Source organism: Loxodonta africana, chromosome 19, assembly GCF_030014295.1.
Source record: "Loxodonta africana isolate mLoxAfr1 chromosome 19, mLoxAfr1.hap2, whole genome shotgun sequence".
Classification (NCBI taxonomy): domain Eukaryota; kingdom Metazoa; phylum Chordata; class Mammalia; order Proboscidea; family Elephantidae; genus Loxodonta; species Loxodonta africana.
The window spans coordinates 43,357,767-43,380,935 of record NC_087360.1 but is presented as its reverse complement, the minus strand read 5'-3'; the positions used below and the strand labels follow the sequence as shown (position 1 = coordinate 43,380,935).

Here is a 23,169-nt window from a genome sequence, read left to right as displayed (position 1 = left end):
GGGCAGAAAAATATTCAACTTGCTTTTCCTACCATGTTTGCTGACAAGCTTTTGTAGTTGCTGATCTAAGTACTCCTGCCGTTTTGTTAATGCATTCAGCCATTTTCTACGTAGTCTCTCTAAATCTCTGTCCTGGAAGAAAAAAAGGTAAATCATACTAAACATAACACCAAGACAATATATCTGAAACTGATGCTGCATCCTGCTCTAACATCCTTCAAAAATGTAAAGTATTATACAGTAATTTCTTCGTTACCACAACCAGTTGACTCCACATAGTTTAGAACAGAAACTCTCAGGATTTAAAGCATTATTTTGTAGAGTAAGACCATTTCTGAAAAGGCATTCTCTGGTACCCAGAACCAGTTTTATTTCTAATGGTCCCAATCACTTGCAACTAAGATCTTTTAAGAGGTCTCTTTGCTGAATAAAGATCACAAATAGTACACAATAATCTTCTAATTTATATCCCCTGGAACCATCATAAACATTCTTCAATTTCTTACCTGTTGTTTTCAACGTGTTTCACTATTCTCTCCAAGTGTCAGATAAATGCTTCTCTCTTTTTTTGCAGGGTGTGTGTATGTGTGTATGTGATTGACAGACCAACAACTCTACCAGTCAACACCTGAATGCTCGCCAATCTTACCTCATTTCCTTTTTTAATAGAGTTATAACACTGGGTAGGTCAGTGGAATGCTGGCAGATATAGTGTATCTGGATTTTACTAAGGCACTTGACCAAATAGATTATGACACTCTCATGGACAAGATGGAGAAAAGTGCAATGGATATACTTACGTGAAAAACATCACATCCAAAGAACAGTAAGTAATGGAATAAAGTCAGCTGAAAATGAAGTCCCTATTGTTGTACCATAGGACTCTGTATTTAACCCCATCTGATACAGTATTTTTATCAGCAACTTATAGGAAGGCAGACACTTTTATCAAATTAGAATGATACAAAACCAGAAGAGTGACTACACTGCATGACATAATCAGGATTCAAAGAGCTCTGACATCCTAAATGATGAGCCAAGACTAACAAGATAAAATTCAACACACATAAAATCTTGCAGGAGATTAAGAAAAGGGAAAAGAAAACAGACAAAAAAAAAAGCTATATGACTCCAGATGTGGGAAAGGGAGGTGTGCCTCAAAGTATGGAAAATATCTAGGGGCTTAGTTTGACCGAAAAGCAGTATAAGCCAAGTGTAACAGGGAAAAGGAGTGGTGGCTCCATTCAGGGAGAGAAAAAGTACAAGGAAGAGGCTGTAGATCTTTGAGGAACCTGAATGAAAGAGCTGCATGTTTGGAAAAGGGTAACAGTCACAAATAATTTCTTTGAGATAGACACACTAAACTTCCTAGGCCTAACAGATTGTACTTTATAGTCTAGGAAACCATACTCATTGTTCTCTACTCTATTTTAAGAAAAAGCAGTATATGAATCAAAATTAATTGCATAATTATTAACTACACTATATAGCAAGGATCCAAGAATGTTTAATTTAGTATTTTAATCAATCTTATTTGATTTGATGAGGCTAAAAGGCTAGCAAGTGCTAAATTACCTGGTAACTGTCCATGTCTTCTTCTTCTTCCTAAAAAGAAAAAAATATTATGTAGAACCAAAATAAACATTTATCCAGCAAATCAGGCTATGCTAAATAATCTGAATCTTTCTCCATATTTTGTTTTCCAATTTAATTAGTATGTTATTTCATCTCCTACCTATCCTCACTCTCACTCTTAGTTTTATAGGGACTTGGAGTAAACCCTGAGCTTCTCATAGGAAAGTGAACTGCATTCATTTGACCTTTTTAGTCAATACAGTACAATGCTTTCCCTGCTGGGTTTACACTCCCACACACCAGGGGAAATCAAACTCCTGCTGGCAAATAGTCTTTATAAGCTAGTAGGGGGTTTATGCATAGGGGTAGAGTGAAGTTGAGGAAGTTAATCACTATTAGGCACTGTTCCTGATGGCTGAAATGTTTTAACCCTCAGCTTGCCATGTACCAGAGCAAAAACCAACCATCTGCCACAGTGGCTGTGCAAATGCAACACACACACACACACACACACACACAAAAGACATCAAAAGAAAATGAGAAGATATACTGAAAGAATCGTTCATGGAAGGCAGTTTTCTGACAGGTTCCAAAAGACTCTTCTGGTTTTATCTTTCAACAAGAACATAATAGGCACAGAAACTTACATGGAAAGTCTCATGAGTTTTGGGGGACCTGAGTGGTCTAATTTTTATACATCCAACACCAACTGACAATATACATTCTTCCATTAGTGGTAAAGTGCCAGATTCCTGTACAGACTTTACTTCAACTTGAATTCGCCGGGATTGCCCCTGTAATCACAATTTTAACAGTTTCTTAAAATCAGTTTCTTGCAACAATTCGGTTTAGAGAGACCCCTACTGGCTGATGTTGTGAAAACATTTAAATTTGGAAACACTATCTTACCATATCTCACATTTCAAGTACTAAAATACAAACTGAAAAATTAAGCAGGAAAAATCATTTACCTTTTAAGCAAGCTGTCAGAACACAGGAAAAATACATGGGCTTATATATTTTTCAATAAAAACATTAAAAGAAAGCATTCGAACAAAGGAAATATAAAGAGCTAGCCAACCAACTCACTGATAATCAAATAAATACATATTAAAATAATCATGATAAACTTTCATTTGCATTTATTAAACTAGAAATCATTTCTTTCAAAGGCAATTTCTGATATTGCCCCCAAATCAGGAAACAGGCAATTTCATATACTGTCAGTAGAAATATAAATTGGTACAACTTGTCAGCAGGACAATTTGTCTTAAAAATATTAGTATCCTTTGACCCAGCAATCCAACTTCTTGGAATCTAAATAAATAATCATACATATATATATATATATATATATATATATAAAGATATAATCTAAGGACTCCTAAATCACTCTTAAGAATAACAAAAATTAGATATAAATTAAATGATATTGATAACTTGAATAAACTACGATACAGATAATGAAATAATTATAATATTGCTATAAAAATATGATACATTAAGTTAAAGACAATATTACCAAACACAGCATATACAATATGATCTATTAAAAAAAAAAATAAACAGAGTTAGAAATAAGAAAGATTACTATCTTCAAATCATTGTCCTATTTTCAAAGCAAAAATAATTATCAACAAAAATGCATATTCAGGAACTAATCAGAAAGGAGCTGTGCCTTCTTTGGCACATTTTCAGAATAAATACTATGTGACATTGTACATATTTACGATATAATATTTTTAAACAGAAATTATACGTATCCCCAGATTACTGAGTACAAAATTGGCTTATAAATTTTAGGAACCTAAAACAGAATCTGAAAAATGGAATTTTAATCTATAATTTTAAGTCAACTACTCTGCCCCTCTTCTATCAGAACTTTAGTTCCCAACAGCTTTGCATTATCAAGAAAATCAATTTAGACAATAATTGGTCCTATCAAGCTAGATTGGAACAGAAGGACTACTAATGTCTTTTGATTTAATATTTTTCAAGGACTATGCATCAGATATTTTATGAAGAGAGTCCCTCAGAAAACACTTAATTGCCTAAAATAGTTTAGACATGGTAATGAGCTACTTTCTGTTTATTCTGCCTAAGACAGAAAGTGACAATTTTTGAATAGGTGCCTAAGTGTGATGGGTGAAGTATGAACTTTGGGGGAGGACCCAGGAAAAAGAATCCTGGACTGGCTTAATGTTCCACAGAAAAGCTTTGAAAAGAATACTAAAACTATTAGATTGAACCTCTTAAAATTGCTAATATTTGGCCATCTTTACCCACAAAAATAGCAATTTCATATCGTTATAGCTAACAGCAGTTATGGTCCATGAATTCTAATTCCAGTTTTGTCACTAACAACTTCTGTGACCTTTGGCAGACTACTGAAACCATAGTTTTATCATTTCCAGGTGGTAGGTCTAGATGACATCTAAAATTACGTTGTAGTTTTCTGAAGTATTGTATATCACAAGGATGCCAAGTGTTTCTAACATTAAATGTACAGCTGTTCAAATTTAGAAAAATTATTTTGCTTGACCCCATCAAACACTTGGCCCTTGACATAAGCTGTTTCCTGATTTTCCTCTTTGATATCTACCTGCTTATTCTCAAGTATTCTTTGCAGGCTCAGCTACCTCTACTCAGTCATTAGTGCTGGGGTTACTCAAGTCTCAGTTTTAAGTTCTCTTCTCTTCTCACACTATGCTCTTTCCCTCTCGGTAATCTTACCTTTACCCTAGTTTAAATTACAGTTATATAGATAACGCGTACATTTTTATTTCCAACCCAGACATTGTCACTGAGGTTCAGACTTACAATATCTCTTTTTGGATATCTCCATAGTTCCTTAAATTTAATATAATCATAACGGAATTCATGTTCTTCCCAAACCTGGTCTCTTCCAATGGTGCCATCTCACCAGCTCTGCAATCATAGTGCCTTCCTCACTTTAGTCCATCACCAGTTCTAGAGATCTTACCTCTTAATCATCCGTCAACATGTACTTTTCTCCATCTCTTCTTTAACCACTACCATAGTCCAAACTATCTAGGTTAGGTGCCATACCAGTTTATTACTGGTTTGCCCATATTCATTTTTGCTCCCCTTCAATATGTTCTCTACCCAGGGGTGGATTAACCAGTAAGTAAGGTACACATGGGCTTAGAGTAAACAAGGTACACAAAGGCTTAATTGCGTTTACTTACTGATTCGTAGTACAGAGTTTCACCATATTGTTGATGTGGTGAAAAACAGGTAACTTTTGAGAAATACAAATGTCTGTAAGACCTGCAAAGCCCTACGTGATTTACCTGCCTCTTTCAGCTTTGTCTGGAACCTTCCCCTTTGCATGTGCTCTCTCAGTCCGGCCACAAAAAAAAAAAAAAAAGCTTTCTCTAAATTCCCCACATAAGCCTCTGCACATGCTCTGTCCTCTGCATAGTCACTCCCTAGTTTGTCCAGTTAACTCCTCTTCATCAGTCAGATTTTAGCTCACTTTCGCTCCCCCAGGAAAGCTTGGTAGGTCAAATCTCCTCATTGTAAATTTTCATAATGTAATGTACTTAGTAGAACTTACCACAGCTGCATTTTTACATTTATGGGATTATTTAATTAAAGTCAGTCTTTCCCTCTAGTCTCTAAGATCCAAGACAAAAAAAAACTGTCTTACCCATAACAGGCCTAAGCCTTACCACAGTGACTGTCACATCGCACTTGAAATAAATAGTTGTATAATAAATAAGCTTTATTCTGTCACTTTCTTGTTCAAGAACAGTAGGTCCTAATTTTCAAACATATTAAATTCAAATGAGTATAACTACCTACCACATGCTTCTCTGACCACTTCTCTTTCTGCTTTCCAGCTCTTCCTACATGTTACTTTCTACCTAAACTTACCTAATTCCAGCCTCTACGTCTTCATATTTTTATATGAAATAACTTTCCAGCCCTTGCATTGATCCTTTCAGCATCCAGGTCAATATTCACATTCTTCAAAAAAGCCTTTCCTGATAAGCCCAACATATCTTTGAACACTTTGAATATAGACTGTAAGAAGTGTAACAAACACTTATATATTCACTTTACTCTCTATACTAAACCATAGAAAATTTTCTAGTCTTATCTTCCAGTAGATGGATTTCTAAGTCATCCAAGGAAGATACATAAATTTAATAGATGTCCAGAAAAAGATGTCTTCACACCCTTAAGAATTCTATTTTATGTATCTATCTCATGCTTTAAACGAATTTCCTTTTGCTTTTAGTTCCTTGCCCAGATACATAAATTAATATGCGAAAATTTATTTTCTTCTATTTATGTGTTTAAAAAAAGCAGTCTTTATTACCCTCTTCCTAAAGCTTTCAGAAACTTACATTTTTTTTCTTTATTGTGCTTTAAGTGAAAGTTTACTAATCAAGTCAGTCTCTCATACAAAAATTTATACACACCTTGCTATGTATTTCTAGCCGCTCTCCCCCTAATGAGAAAGCATACTCCTCCTCTCCATCCTGTATTCCCATGTCCATTCAGCCAGCTCCTGTCCCCCTCTGCTTTCTCATCTTGCCTCCAGGCAGAAGCTACCCACATAGTCTCATGCGAAACATATATTTAAGCAAATTTTCTCTTTGCTTTAACTTTTCTCAGATTTTGCTTCAGATGATTTTAACATTCCTTTTCTAGAGCTATTCTACTATTGTTGAAAAGGATGAAAACAACCATAGTATATAATATTCTACTAAAGTTTGGATTAATGCAAAGTATAGCTGAAAGAGTATTTCCAAATCATATATGCAAAGCCCACTGAATAGTACTAAGTAAGATTTTCCCCTTCATTGTTAGCTGGCAACATAGTCACTGACGAATCACAATCTGCCTGTGGTTATGATTCCCAGATCTTTTTCTGCTGTAACCTCTGGCATGTTTACATATCTACCGAGCTTACATTTATTTAACCCTCCTATGTCTCAAACACCGTGCTTTATATACACATAGCAGTTCTCTTCATTTTTACATTAATCCTATGAAGTAGGTATTATTATCTCCACATTACAGATGAAGGAATAAGTACTGAGAGGTTATTTAAGTTGCTCAGGAATATACAGCTAGGCAGTGGTAAAGCCAGAATTGAATCTAAGCATGTTGGACTATGAAGTCCTTATTTTTTCTACCAAGTCACACTGCTTCTCCTTGTCTTAATATATGTTCTAATGTTGTTTGATACATGTGTTTTATTTCCTACAATTCAGTTCTAAGTTGCTTTTTTAATGCCTATCTTTTTTTCTTATTTAATTTTAACAGAGCTGTTTTTAAAACACTACAAAAACAAAAAGTATTATAAATAGTAATATTTTTGAAAATGAAAGGAAATGTACATGAAGTAGGAGACATTTTAATACAAGAAATAGACCTGACATTTTTGCTAAAAGAAATCCATTATTAAGCTTTCTAGTATGAAAGAATTTAAAATACAAGTGATAATGGTCATAATTTTGTTACCTGCCGGAGCTGGAAGATACCACCTGTTGGCACATCCTTAGCAGAAATCACTTCTACAGGGCAGTAATCACCATTCTCATTCTGTTCCAGGATTTGAACCCAGAATTCTACTTTTCTGGTGACTTCACTCCATCTAGGAAGTAGATAAAGTTCTTGGAAAATCATAAATATTTCTGTTTCACTACGTGCTATATTTACACAACAGGTATTATTAGAACATCATAATAGGCAAATGGTAACTATAACTCAAAGAATAAAATTTCTCTAAAAAAAGACCCCTTGGGATCCTACACACCTTGGGACCCTACACGTGAGAACAATAATAAAGATTTCCAAACAGAATAACTCAGTAGAATCACGTGTAGATCAATGAGCAATAATCAAGTATATACCGGCAAATTTAGTTAAAATCAAAGTTAAAAAAAAAACTTGGCATCATAACTGGAAATAGCTTATTTTTTCAAAATGATAAAATAGTTATTAGTCTATTTCAAATGACTGTTCAAAGATCTAAACATTTTAATTATATGTACAGAAGCTAGTACAGTAAATATCCTGCCATAGATAAACTGAGGTAGCACTGCATGCTTTAATGACTTCACAAGTGTCTTTCATTAGATCAATATGAAACTCAAGGAAAAATTCTCAGCTTCTAATTTAGTACTTGCTAAACCCTCTAAATGCAAAAAGATATATAAATCTGGTTCCCTTTTATAATTAAATTAAAAACCTAAAAATATGATATTTCTGTCTCCTCCTTTTAATTCTAACAAAATCCTGTTCAACAAACAAGCCTTTTATCAGTGATACCACTTGAAAAGAACTGTGAACTAAAGACAGAGTAAGTAAACTTGAATGCCAGGATAGATACTGATCAATTCTCTCTACAGGTGATTAATTAGAAGTAATTCAAAATGATAAGCTACCTCTTCTCTAAACAATTCATTTTACAGTGTCTTCTTAAATACTTACAAATTTAACTTCCTTCCATCACCCTTCAAAGTTCACTTCCCTAAAGAAGTTTAGCCATGGTATTAGTACACCACCTATCTCTGGAATACTGGTAATGTCCAGGAGATAGTAACCTTTATAAATGGCAGCATTCAACTTTTTTTATTATTGTAAATGGAACTAAAAAAAAACGGGACTAGATATCCGAAATTCACCTATCCCGGAGACTACGTGTTTTTGCTTGTATAATTCCCAAATCCCAAACGGCTGGATTTTTTCGAGGATCAGTCATCTTATGGCCATATACTTCAATTGCCAATGCCCCTTCTGAAAGATGCTCAATAAAGTCTTCAGTGATGTTAACAGAAAACTCCTGAAACAAAATTACAGAAAATATTTTCTGGAAACTTTATGATTACTTATACCCCACCTCATGAACTTATTTAATCACAGACGAAAGAAACAGAAAACAGAAAGCTTTAGTTATAAAACAAACTATCATCTAGCATCCATAATGAATGCTAAGGTTCTTGACTTTAAAAAAAGCTATCCTATGACTCCGATTTTTTTTAACTTTTCACCTTAAAAGTCTATTATGTAAGGCCAGCATTACATTTTATTTTGTTAGCAGTATTTCAGGAGTTATTTTTAAAATTGTAAATAACGATATTAAGTATTACAACAATGATCTACAATGTCTTGATATAAAAGTTAATACATGCAATAATGTAGTAGTGCTGGAAAAACAATTTTTTCCAGTTTTTAGGATGCTAACTATCCCCAATAATAGGAAAGGAACTAATGATCATCACTGCAAAAAAATCACATAATTAAAAAAAATTCTCCAACCTGTCCATATCTACAAAAAGAGAAAATGAGCTTGTGCCAATATATTTGAAACTGGATATAAGACAAGTTTTTGGACTAAAAAGGATTAAACTCTAAAACAGTTTATTAAAGAAATCCATTATCTTCTGTCTCTCAATATGTCTCTCTATCTTTAAAATGCTTCAACTGTCTTGAAAAAAATGAGATGAATCAAGTCTGGTCTAGAAGGAAAAAAACAACTGAAACCTGAGAATATTGGTTTTGCTAATTACTAGCCATGGGCAAAATGACTTCTCTGAACTAGTTTCTTCTGCAGAAAAAGAAGAACTATCAACAAATACAACTGTGATAAAGATCAAATTAAAGAATAGCATAAAGTGCTTAGCATGGGTGCTCAATAATTTTAGTAGTTCTCTGTTTTCTACCTTCGATTTCTCTGTAAACTAATTTATGTTTTTAGATAACAATTCTCTAGAAATCTAATACAAAATATGGATACTCTTTGGAAGTGAGCACATATATATAAATCTACATATTCACAGAAAAGTTCACTTTTGATTTTGAAGGAGTTGAATGTATTAATACTTTAAGTATTGGCTTCAATCCCATTTTAGTAAACTCTGCTCCAAGACATGTATTACTATCAGATTATTCAAAGGAATAAGATTCATTTTTTGTTTTGTAAGTAGTTTAAAATTAGACGAAGTCCGAAAAGCAAACTTACATTACAATGATCAAAGACAACCATGCACTGAGGTTCCTTGCTGACAGGGGAGGATGAGGTATCTACTTCAGGTGCAACAATCATGGGCTCCTGTTGATCCCAGAAGTTGTATTTGCAGAATACAAAGTGGGACAGATGCTGTGGCAACCCAGTAGCTTGGAGTATTTTAACCTGAGGGAAAAATAAGGCTTTGTGTTTGTTGTTTCTTAATTAGAAAGTTCCAAGAAGTACTTTGACTCAAGAGGTACGGACTCTACTCCTGACTCTGTCACTAACTGTTCATTTATGTTGGACAAATGACATACATTTTGGGACTGTAGTTCTCCATCTGCTAAGTGGGGTAAAAACTGCCACATTTATTGAGAGGCTTAACATAGGGTAACAAATAATTTGTCTGTAAAGATAGATATTTTAAAGCATTAAGAGGCTGGTGAAGTACATTTATATCATAGGTTCTTATAATAGTAAAAACAGAAGAATAAAGTTCTCAGACATCAGCACCATTCAATGATATGAATTTGACTAACATCATGAGAGCAGACCAAGATTGTTAACCAGAATGAACAAAGTACAAAAGCCATGTATGTGTTAATAAACCAAGAAATATTCAGAAAAGGGCAAAACATTTATCTGATAATTTTAAGTGTAAAAGCGAGCACAGTTTTCAAGTAGGTATTGTTGCTGTAGCAGGTATGTATAGTGTAACGCATCGTTTGATTTCTTGACTGCTGCTTCCATGGGTGTTGATTATATGATAACAGGGCATTTTTTGGAGAACTTTAAAGGCACTGAGAATGCATAATTTAAAGATCTGGCTTACGGCTATGCACAAACTGGGGCAAGAGTAGAAGGAATTAAAGATGGTGAATGTTTACCATTCTTAGCATTAACATTTACTGGATGTGTTCTCTATGCATATTTAGAGAGGAGAGGCATATTCAAGGAAACATGCTTTGGATGGGGAGTATAGAGTTATATGATAACATATTAGAAATACGTATTTGATCAGACTGGATATCTCCAGAAGAAATGACTATAACAGGTTTTAAAGCAGCCAAATATTGTTAATATTTCTTCTGGCAGGAAGCATCATGTTGATATTTAAGTTAGAATTTTTGCTGTTGTCATATGCTAAAACTCCTCCAACTATGAAGTTAAATGCAATTGTGAACTAATAATTGACTGAGGAGGCTTACATGAACAAGCATTAATCATTTATTATATTTTTTATCTGGTAACTTCCTGCATGTTGTAGATGATTCACTCTGCCTCCAGTGAATAAATATAACAAAAATAAACTTGAATATGTGCCAGAAGTTGGTATAGTTCAGCAACCACAAGGAATCATAGAAGCCTTGTTACACTGAGATAGGTTACAAATCTTTACTGATACACTGATAAATATAATAGCCTTAACACTTCAGGAAACACAATAATGACAAAAAAAAAACACAAAGCAGAGGACTTTATTTTCTCCCATACGAGGCAAATAATGTGTAAGCAACAAATGAGAACTCCCATTATTATTCATTTTTTCCTTCGATGTCAACAAGAGTTTGAAACATCAATATAGCAATTCCCAGACAGGTCATGAAAGACAGGCAGACTGATAACAATGTACTTCTTCAAACCAAATATCACAATCAGTATTTTGAAGTCAATTTTTCATTAAATTTGAAAACCATCATCTTTTCATTAAGTGTTTAAAAATGTTTACTGTATTTTTCAAGGTGAGGCAATATGATATATGAGGTTACAAGATTTTGGAGTTATACAGATCTAAATTACAATACCTAGCCAATTACTAGCTTCCATTCTCAAACATATTACTTAAATTCTGTGAAGTTAATTTTCTTAATTCCAACAGAGCTTCCAGACTAAGACAGACTAGGCAGAGTGGCCTGGTGAATTACTTCCGAAAATCGGTCAACGAAAACCCTATGGATCACAAAGGTCTGATCCACAAATGCTCATGGGGATGACACAGGACTGGGCAGCATTTCATTCCATTGTGCGTGGCGCTGTCATGAGTTTAGAATTGGCTTGATAGCAGCTAACAACAGCAAGTTTTCTCTTTTGCAAAAGAAGAATATTAATAGCTACTTTACAGTATTAGTGACAGAGCTGACTACACTAATGAAATTAATGAAAGTAGTTCCAGGCATTGAGAAGATGTTCAATATAAACCAAATTTTTCCTGTAGTAATTAACCTCAATCTTACGATTCAAATAAACAAGAACACAAGACTTAATATGATCAGCACTCCACTACAGGCAACTTCTCAGGAATAGGACTGCCAGGAATGAGGAATATCTAGAATACAGGTGGTGGGTTTCATGTGTTTCCTTTTTAAATATTTGCATACAGAAACTAAAATCACCACAAAGTATCAGAATATCACAGGATGTCAACTTGAAGCTGCTCAAGATAAAGGAGCCCAGGAATGTCACTAGACATTAACGTTGTTTAGGGTTTTTTAATGCAGTAATATTTAACATAATTTAAAATACTAAATTGTTAATATATGCAATTTTTTGACCAGGGCTCTTCAGAAACATGTTAGAAAGCAAAAAAGCTATCAAAGTCTATGAGGGTTAGAGTTATGTCAAAAGGAAGCAAGAGCCAACTAACAAGGCTCTCACAGGCCAAAGAGGGTATCATTTGAGCTTCACTTCAACAAAGACCAAAGGGTTGGCAGTTCAAATCCACCAGGCGCTCCTTAGAAACTCTATGGGGCCGTTCTACTCTGTCCTATAGGTTTGCTATGAGTCAGAATCGACTCGATGGCACTGGGTTTGGTTTGGGTTTTGGTTTCAACAAAGACTGTAAATGCAATGGACTGAAGCACATCAAATATGTTTAAATTTACACATCTAAAATGATATTAAGACCAGAAAAAAAATTCCACTAGTCACTTTTGGATATTAGTAGAAAAATCAATTCATTATTTTGAAAATTGGTAAATAAAAGGAGTAAATCAAACATGTATCCTGCCTTTCATATATAAACAGTATCTGAACAACAAAATAGTTGATAATGGGAAGACTCTTTATAAGTATTCTAGCTAATAAAATAAGGAATGATAGAATTAAAGTATTACTCTTTTGTAATTCCTAAAGAAATAATGCATCTAGATAATAATCATCAGTGGTTGCTAACATCTCCAAAATGAGAAATAACCATACATGATGTGTCTCCTGATGAAAGAATACATCACCACCTATGAAGTATCCTTGCTACTCCCATCCTCTGTATATCACCTCTATATCTACTGATTTTACAGAAAATGCATATCAAACATGTTAAGCAACACCAATCAACAAAATCTACACTATAAGAAACTACATGGCAAAGGCCCAGCTTCTACAATAAATAACTTGCAAGGTAAAAGAAGATGAGACACAAAGGGACGGCAAGTGTGCACACAGACTAAAAGGGATTTAAGAGACATTATCAATGAAGACAATAATGAGAAACAGACGGGACAGTTCATGATATTGAGGAATTACTAATTCTTATGTGTGATAATATTATACTTTTCTTTAAAAAAAGTACTCATCAGGCGGGGCCAAGATGGCCAACTAGGTAGACGCTACCCTGGGTTCCTCTTGAAACAAAGACTCGGAAAAACAAGTGAATCAATCACATACATGACAATCTATGAACCCTGACCATCAAACACAGATCTAAAGAGTTGACCTGAGTGACAGGTGAGCAAAAAGCTGTGCCCTAAACCAGTGACCACTTCTGGAACCCACAACCCGCTCCACAGCCTTAAGCCCTCGCGGTTCCCTGGTGCCGAATGGCGGGGCTGATAGAGGCTTGCTAAGGCAGGGCAGGCACGGGACACAGCCCTAACCCCTAGCCCCCTGGGGTAACCTCCATAGAGACTCAGCCAGCACAAGCAGGCTGCACACTGACGAGGCTGAGAGAATGAACAAGCAACCATGGGGAAGCGGCGACTGTTTCGGAGCCTGGAGCCAGCGTCCCAGTCAGAAAACATTGGCGCCGGGCTTTGGACTGGGCGCAGGGGAGCTAGGCATGGCATCCTGAGACAGCGCAAACATGGGACGCAGCCCTAGCCCCCAAAAGTGACCTCGGGGGAAGCCCAGCCAGTGCACGTAGGCAGCGCAGCAACGCAGCTGACAGGAAGAGAAGTCACGGGGAGGCAGCGAATGGTTCTGAAGCATGGAGTGCGGCGTCCCAGCTGGGGAACCGTGGCACTGGGCTTTGGACTGGGAGCTGAGGAATTAACCACTGCTTCTTTATTTTCTGAGACAGCACATGCACAAGACACGGGCCTGAGCCTTGGGGGCAATCTCGACCCAGTCAATGCACACAGGCTACAGGCCCCTCGGAAATCTCAGATAAAACAGTCCTCAACAAGCAAGATAAGTAACTTTGTCTATATTCCTTGGTGCTACTCTCTCCTATCTATCTGATCCCTCCCCTCCCCTTCCCTTCCCAGGCGGCTTCATTAACATTGGAATTTCCTGGGCCAGAGAGAGAAGTGCTCTGTGGATTTTTGTTTGTTTGTTTGTTTGTTTGTTTGTTTTGTCTTTTCCTAACCCATTCTCCTGGCCTGAGAGAAGCAGCTAAAAAAACCCAGGGACCAAGAATCCTTCCCTGACTTCCCAAAATTGGACTAAAAATACAAAACTAGCTCCAGCCAAGCATATGAGATCCACAGTCTTGGGCTTTCATCCATACAGGGAACAAGGTGCCTATTATAATGCAAAGGGAATTCTGATAGGGATCTGACTATAATTGTTTTAGCGGATTACTGGAAAGACAAGTTTCCCAGGTCTGATATCTCTACCTATTAAACAGAGCCCTCACTGACCCACAATGGGGAAATGAGGGCTGAAGCTCCATCCAAACCACCTAACCTTCTACCACTGGGGTCTCAGGATAGTGACATCTACCAATCTGTAGAGGTACACGCATTGGGAGCCTAAGGTACAGCTGCAGAGCCCACCCACCAAAGTGCTTTAGGAATAGAGACACACCTACCTCACTGGCACTTAGGGGAAGCCTGTCAGCATCCTGCCCCCGCCGGAGTGTGAACCCCTGCTGCTACTAGAATCTGGTGCACACAACTAGCACCACTACTCCTCTAAGCGAATAGGTGACAGTCTACCCCACACACTTGGTGACCCAAAATCAGATTCTACTCAAGAATAGTGAATGGACTCTTAGGTTTATATTTCTGGTAATGGCCCAAACCAGCTGGTGAGAGGACATAAGTGATTCAAGGGCTGCAACAATCAAGACAGCACAATCTAGCAGCCCATCTACGTATATTGAAAGAAAACAAAACAAGATAAGACTCGGTGAGCAAATATAAAATAAGTTATTACAATATCTTATAGATGGCTCGGAGACAGCAGTTGATATCACACCACATAAAGAAGCAGACCATGATTGCTTCTGCAACTCCCCAAATTAAAGAATCAAAATCTTTCCCAAATAAAGATACAATCCTGGAATTGCCACATGCAGAATATAAAAAACTAATTTACAGTATGCTTCAAGACATCAGGGATGACCTCAAAAATGAAATAAGGCAATCTACAGAAAAAGCCAAGGAACACGCTGATAACGCAGTTGAAGAAATCAAAAAGATTATTCAAGAACATAGTAGAAAAATTAGTAAGCTGCAACAATCCATAGAAAGAAAGCATTCAGAAATCCAAAAGATTAACAGTAAAATTATACAATTAGACAACTCAATAGGAAGTCAGAGGAGCAGAATCGAGGAATTGGAATGCAGAGTGGGGAAGCTGGAGGATAAGGCAATTGACACCAATATAGTTGAAGAAAAATCAGATAAAAGAATTAAAAAAAATGAAAAAACCCTAAGAATCATGTAGGACTCTATCAAGAAGGATAACTTGCATGTAATTGGAGTGCCAGAACAAGGAGGCATAACAGAAAATACAGAGAGAATAGTTGAAGATCTGTTGGCAAAAAACTTCCCTGACATCATGAAAGATGAAAGGATGTCTATCCAAGATGCTCATCGAAACCCATATAGGATTGATCCAAAAAGAAAATTACCAGGACATATTATCATCAAACTTGCCAAAACCAAAGATAAAGAGAAAATTTTAAAAGCAGCCAGGGAGAAAAGAAAGGTCTCCTACAAAGGAGAATCAATAAGAAAAAGTTCAGACGACTCAGCAGAAACCATACAGTCAAGAAGGCAATGGGATGACATATATAGAGCAATGAAGGAGAAAAACTGCCAGCCAAGAATCATTTATCCAGCAAAATTCTCTCTCACATATGAAGGTGAAATTAAAACATTTACAAATAAACACAAGCTTAGAGAATTTGTAAAAACCAAACCAAAGCTACAAGAAATACTAAAGGAAGTTGTTTGGTCAGAAAATCAGTAACATCAGATAACAACACAATACAAGGTCACAGAACAGAACACCCTGATATCAATTCAAATAAGGAAATCACAACAACAAATTAAGATTAATTTTTTAAAAGGAAAACATGCCCAAACAGGGAATCATTGAAGTCATTACGTACAAGATCACAATAATCAAAAAGAGGGACTAAATACAGGTGGCATAGAACTGCCATATGGAGAGGAAAACAAGGCGATATAGAACGATACAAGTGAGGTTTTTACTTAGAAAAATAGGGGTAAATATTAAGGTAACCACAAAGAGGTCTAACAATTCCATAACTCAAAATAAAAACCAAGAAAAACATAACGACTCAGCAAACATAAAGTCAAATACTATGAAAATGAGGAACACAATTTACAAAGAAAAACGTCTCAGCACAAAAAAGTAAGTGGAAAAATGAAATTGTCAACAACACACATAAAAAGGCATCAAAATGACAGCACTAAACACATAGTTATCTATAATTATGCTGAATGTAAATGGACTAAATGCACCAATAAAGAGACAGAGAGTCTCAGACTGGATAAAGAAACATGATCCGTCTATATACTGACACACCTTAGACTTAAGAGACACAAACTAAAACTCAAAGGATGGAAAAATATATATCAAGCAAACAGCAAGCAAAAAAGAGCAGGAGTAGCAATATTAATTTCTGACAAAATAGACTTTAAAGTTAAATCCACCACAAAGGATAAAGAAGGACTCTGCATAATGATTAAAGGGACCGTTGACCAGGAAGATTTAACCATATTAAATATTTATGCACCCAATGACAGGGCTGCAAGATACATAAAACAAACTTTAACAGACCTGAAAAGTGAGATAGACACCTCCACAATTATAATAGGAGACTTCAACACACCACTTTTGGAGAAGGAAACGACTTCCAGTAAGAAGCTCCATAGAGACATGGAAGACCTAATTGCTACAATCAACCAACGTGACCTCATACACCTATAGAGAACACTCCACCCAACAGCTGCAAAGTATACTTTTTTTTCTAGTGCACATGGAACATTCTCTAGAATAGATCATGTATTAGGTCATAAAACAAACCTTTGCAGAATCCAAAACATCAAAATATTACAAAGCATCTTCTCAGATCACAGGGCCATAAAGGTAGAAATCAATAAAAGAAAAATCCGGGAAAAGAAATCAAATACTTGGAAACTGAACAACACCCTGCTGAAAAAAGACTGGGTTATAGAAGACATTAAGGAGGGAATAAAGAAATTCATAGAATGCAATGAGAATGAAAACATTTCCTATTAAAAGCTCTAGGACACAGCAAAAGCAGCGCTCAGAGGTCAATTTATATCGATAAATGCACACATACATAAAGAAGAAAAGAGTCAAAATCAGAGAACTGTCCCTACAACTTGAACAAATAGAAAACGAGCAACAAAAGAGTCCATCACGCACCAGAACAAAACAAATACTAAAAATTAGAGCTGAACTAAATGAATTTGAACAGAAAAACAATTCAAAGAATTAACAAAGCCAAAAGCTGGTTCTTTGAAAAAATTAACAAAATTGATAAACCACTGGCCAGACTAACTGAAGAAATACAGGAAAGAAAACAAATAACCCAAATAAGAAACAAGATGGGCCATATCACAACAGACCCAACTGAAATTAAAAGAATCATATCAGATTATTTCGAAAAACTGTACTCTAAAAAATTTGCAAACCTAGAAGAAATGGATGAATTCCTAGAAAAACACTACCTACCTAAACTAACACAATCAGAAGTAGAACAACTAAATAGACCCATAACAAAAAAAGAGATTGAAAGGGTAATCAAAAACTCCCAACAAAAAAGAGTCCTGGCCCAGACGGCTTCACTGCAGAGTTCTACCAAACTTTCAGAAAAGAGTTAACACCACTACTACTAAAGGTATTTCAAAGCATAAAAAATGATGAAATACTACCTAACTCATTCTATGAAGCCACCATAATATCCCTGATACCAAAACCAGGTAAAGCCACCGCAAGAAAAGAAAATTGCAGACCTATATCCCTCATGAACATAGATGCAAAAATCCTCAACAAAATTCTAGCCAATAGAATTCAACAACATATCAAAAAAATAATCCACCACGACCAAGTGGGATTTATACCAGGTATACAAAAAAAAAAAAAAGGCTGGTTTAATATTAGAAAAACCATTAATGTAATCCACCATATAAATAAAACAACAGACAAAAACCACATGATCTTATCAATTGATGCAGAAAAGGCATTTGACAAAGTCCAACAACCATTCATGATAAAAACTCTCAGCAAAATAGGAATTGAAGGAAAATTCCTCAGCATAATAACAGCCAACACCATCCTAAATGGAGAGAGCCTGAAAGCATTTCCCTTGAGAACGGGAACCAGACAAGGATGCCCTTTATCACCGCTCTTATTCAACATTGTGCTAGAGGTCCTAGCCAGAGCAGTTAGGCTAGACAAAGAAATAAAAGGCATCTGGATTGGCAAGGAAGAAGTAAAAGTATCTCTATTTGCAGATGACATGATCTTATACACAGAAAACCCTAAGGAATCCTCCAGAAAACTACTGAAACTAATAGAAGAGTTCGTCAGAGTCTCCAGTTACAAGATAAACATACAAAAATCAATCGGATTCCTCTAATTCAACAAAAAGAACATCGAAGAGGAAATCACCAAATCAATACCATTCACAGGAGCCCCCAAGAAGATAAAATACTTAGGAATAAATCTTACCAAAGATGTAAAAGACCTATACAAAGAAAACTACAACGTACTAGTGCAAGAAACTAAAAAGGACCTACATAAGTGGAAAAACATACCTTGCTCATGGTTAGGAAGACTTAACATAGTAGAAATGTCTATTCTACCAAAAGCCATCTATACATACAATGCACTTCCGATCCAAATTCCAAAGACATTTTTTAAAGAGATGGAGAAACAAATCACCAACTTCACATGGAAGGGAAAGAAGCCTCGAATAAGTAAAGCATTACTGAAAAAGAAGAAGAAAATGGGAGGCCTCACTCTACCTGATTTTAGAACCTATTATACAGCCACAGTAGTCAAAACAGCCTGGTACGGGTACAACAGGCACATAGACCAATGGAACAGAATTGAGAACTCAGATATAAATCCATCCACGTATGAGCAGCTGATATTTGACAAAGGCCCAGTGTCAGTTAACTGGGGAAAAGATAGTCTTTTTAACAAATGGTGCTGGCATAAATGGATATCCATTTGCAAAAAAATGAAACAGGACCCATACCTCACACCATGTACAAAAACTAACTCCAAGTGGATCAAAGACCCAAACATAAAGACTAAAACGATAAAGACCATGGAAGAAAAAATTGGGACAACCCTAGGAGCCCTAATACAAGGCATAAACAGAATATAAAACATTACTAAAAATGACAAAGAGAAACCAGATAACTGGGAGCTCCTGAAAATCAAACACCTATGCTCATTTAAAGACTTACCAAAAGAGTAAAAAGACCACCTACAGACTGGGAAAGAATATTCACCTATGACCTCTCTAACCAGAGATGACATCAGACATCTCTGATCTATATGATTCTGTTAAAACTCAACCACAAAAAGACAAACAACCCAATCAAAAAGTGGGCAAAGGATCTGAACACGCACTTCACTAAGGAAGATATTCAGGCAGCTAACAGATACATGAGAAAATGCTCTCGATCATTAGCCATTAGAGAAATGCAAATTAAAACTATGATGAGATTCCATCTCACTCCAACAAGGCTGGCATTAATCCAAAAAACACAAAATAATAAATGTTGGAGAGGCTGCGGAGAGATTGGAACTCTTATACACTGCTGGTGGGAATGTAAAATGGTACAACCACTTTGGAAATCTATCTGGCGTTTTCTTAAAAAGTTAGAAATAGAACTACCATACAACCCAGAAATCCCACTCCTCGGAATACACCCTAGAGAAATAAGAGCCTTTACAGGAACAGATATATGCACACCCATGTTTATTGCAGCACTGTTTACAATAGCAAAAAGGTGGGAGCAACCAAGGTGCCCAGATAAATAAATTATGGTATATTCACACAATGGAATACTATGCATCGATAAAGAACAGTGATGAATCTGTGAAACATTTCATAACATGGAGGAACCTGGAAGGCATTATGCTGAGTGAAATCAGTCAGAGGCAAAAGGACAAACACTGTATAAGACCACTATTATAAGTTTTTGAGAAATAGTATAAACTGAGAAGAACACATTCTTTTGTGGTTATGAGATGGGGGAGGGGAGGGGAAAGGGTTATTTACTGATTAGTTAGTAGATAAGAACTACTTTAGGTGAAGGGAAGGACGATACTCAATACAGGGAAGGTCAGCTCAACTGGACTGGACCAAGAGCATAGAAGTTTCCGGGATAAACTGAATGCTTCAAAGGTTAGCGAAGCAAGGGCGGGGGTTTGGGGACTATGGCTTAAGGGGACTTCTAAGTCAATTGGCAAAATAAATTCTACTACGAAAACATTCTGCATCCCACTTTGAAGTGTGGCGTCTGGGGTCTTAAATGCTAACAAGCGGCCATCTAAGATGCATCAATTGGTCTCAACCCACCTGGATCAAAGGAGAATGAAGAACACCAAGGTCACATGATAACTGTGAGCCCGAGATAGAAGGTGCCACATGAACTAGAGACTTACATCATCCTGAGACCAGAAGAACTAGATGGTGCCCGGCCATAACCGATGACTGCCCTGACAGGGACCACAATAGAGAACCCCTGAGGGAGCAGGAGAACAGTGGGATGCAGACCCCAAATTCTCATAAAAAGACCAGACTTAATGGTCTAACTGAGACTAGAAGAATCCCGGCGGTCATGGTCCCCAAACCTTCTGTTGGCCCAGGACAGGAACCATTCCCAAAGACTACTCATCAGACATGGAAGGGACTGGACAATGGGTTGGAGAGAGATGCTGATGAAGAGTGAGCTACTTGTATCAGGTGGACACTTGAGACTGTATTGGGATCTCCTGTCTGGAGGGGAGATGGGAGGGTAGAGAGGGTTAGAATCTGGCAAAAGGGTCACGAACGGAGAGACTGGAAGGAGGGAGCGGGCTGACTCATTAAGGGGAGAGTAAATGGGAGTATGTAGTAAGGTGTATATAAGCTTATACTTGATTTGTAAACTTTCACTTAAAGTACTGTAAAAATTATTTTAAAAAAAGTACTCATCAAAAAAATGTACTCATCATTTAGAGATATTTACTGAAATATTTATAGAAGAAATAATATGATATGATGTCTTGGATTTGCTTCAAAATAATCCAAGGGGAAGAGAAGGCGCATAAGTGGCTTGAGTGCATGCATAAAATAAGACTGACCATCCGTTGATAATTTCTAACAGCAGTGTGAATGGGGATCGACAATATTACTTTCACTACTTTTAAGTGTGCTTGATATCTTCCATAAAATAATTTTAAGACATTTTAACTTGGTTTAAAAAAAAGAAGAGCTCTTTTTATCCAGGATATAGTACTTCTTTTCAGTGATAACGATAAACTCTCCAAATATAGTACCCTGTATGTTATTTTTTATGTTATTTTACTCTAATGGTAAAAGTTGACCTTTGTCAGAGCTTTACCTTTAAAATGGGCCATTATGGATTTATCAAGCCTATGTCTCCACCTTGTTAATAACATAACCTCGAAAGAATATTCTTGAATCAAATGCAATACAATAAAGGTTAACTGTTAGTGAATTAAGATTTTTTTCTCTCAAACTGGCGCAAATGGCCTAAATATCTGAGGCCTTCCTACTACATGCAAAAACCTACAGAAAGTAACCCAAACCTTAACAGCTGTATCTTCCCTTACCGTTAATGTATAACCTACTTCTTTGAACATCAATATTATTCTAGAAATATTTACTGAGAAACAGGGCTGGCCTTAGGATGGATTACGAAATAAGCGTTAAGTTTAGACTTCCTTCACTTTGCCTTTTAGTGGCCTCCTTCTCACTGGCACTATAGTCCCTATGCCCCTTGCTGATTCCTCATCCTCGAAAACCTTCCTTTTAACTGGTTCTTCCTACACTGATTCTCAACCAGAGGCAGTACTGCCCCAATAGGGGCTATTTGGAAATGTACAAGAGAATTTTTTTTCATTGTCATAATGAACTGGGGAGGTGGATGCTACCTGCATTTATTGTAGGAGTCCAGGAATAGAATGACCTATCATCTTCCTACCTAGCAATTACTCATGAAAATACAACAGTACCCTATGGAGGAAGAGTTTTAGATAGCATCCGCTCCTTCAAGTTTAGCCTGAGTCTTATTTTCCAAAAATTTTTCCTCAGACCCTGCTTTCTGAATTAATTACCTTTTCTCTGTGTCCCAAAAAATATGGTAACCAGCTCCACTGGAGCACTTGGCTCACACAATATTGGAGTCTTTTGTTCACTTGTATATACCCTCCCTCCCCACACACACACTATACAGGGAGCTCTATATTCCCAACACTTGACACATGTCTGACATAACACTCAATACATATTTCATGAACAGAACTCATGAGAAGAGAAGAAAGAAAGGGGTCTGGGATGGGAGCACGCTTGAGTAGTATACGCAAAGGCATATGGGTGAACAGAAACAGAACATTTGGAAAACAGTGCGAAGAGTGACTTTTGGCAAGAACAGGGCCAGGGCTGAGTAAATCACCACCATCAGCAGCTATTAAGACCCCCAATTACAGGATATAACAGCCTGGGTTTCCTACAGAGAAGTCCAGATAAATACAGATTCACACAATTTTGGGGCTCAAGAGCCCAGAGAAAAGAGATGACTTATACAAGATTCCAAAGAATAACTTATTAGACGTAACCTGGCTAACCCATACTTCAGGATATACGGTGAAATACAGTTTCTAAAATACTAAATATTTTTAGAGACAGATACTTAGAAAAATCAAAAAAGAAACCAATATTTATCATCTAAATACAATCCTCAAAATTAGTCATACTTCTCTACTTACCATGCATACAAGTTTGTTCTCCTGAGTTTCTCTATCAAAGGAAATATCTACAGCATCATCACCTCCTGCAATTCTTTCCCCAATTTCACCACTGATTCGCATAACCTCTACATGCAGCCGACCTGCCACCTGTAACAATGCGGGGACAGAAA

The 23,169-nt window shown here is 36.4% G+C and overlaps 1 protein-coding gene across 10 annotated transcripts in view; it reads right to left on the bottom strand.

Annotated features, from left to right (window-relative positions):
* KIF13B (kinesin family member 13B) overlaps positions 1–23,169 on the bottom strand; it is a 353,402-nt gene that overhangs the window by 109,667 nt on the left and 220,566 nt on the right. For all 10 annotated transcript variants that reach the window (XR_010318524.1, XR_010318525.1, XR_010318526.1 and 7 more), the window contains 7 exons: positions 23,018–23,146; positions 9,578–9,748; positions 8,241–8,398; positions 7,075–7,207; positions 2,223–2,369; positions 1,576–1,605; positions 33–132 (listed from right to left, as the gene is read on the bottom strand). Coding sequence is in view for 7 of the 10 variants with exons in the window: in XM_064271888.1 (XP_064127958.1) it covers positions 33–132; positions 1,576–1,605; positions 2,223–2,369; positions 7,075–7,207; positions 8,241–8,398; positions 9,578–9,748; positions 23,018–23,146 (868 nt within the window). In the remaining 3 variants the exon portion in view is untranslated. The remainder of the gene's footprint in view (positions 1–32; positions 133–1,575; positions 1,606–2,222; positions 2,370–7,074; positions 7,208–8,240; positions 8,399–9,577; positions 9,749–23,017; positions 23,147–23,169) is intronic.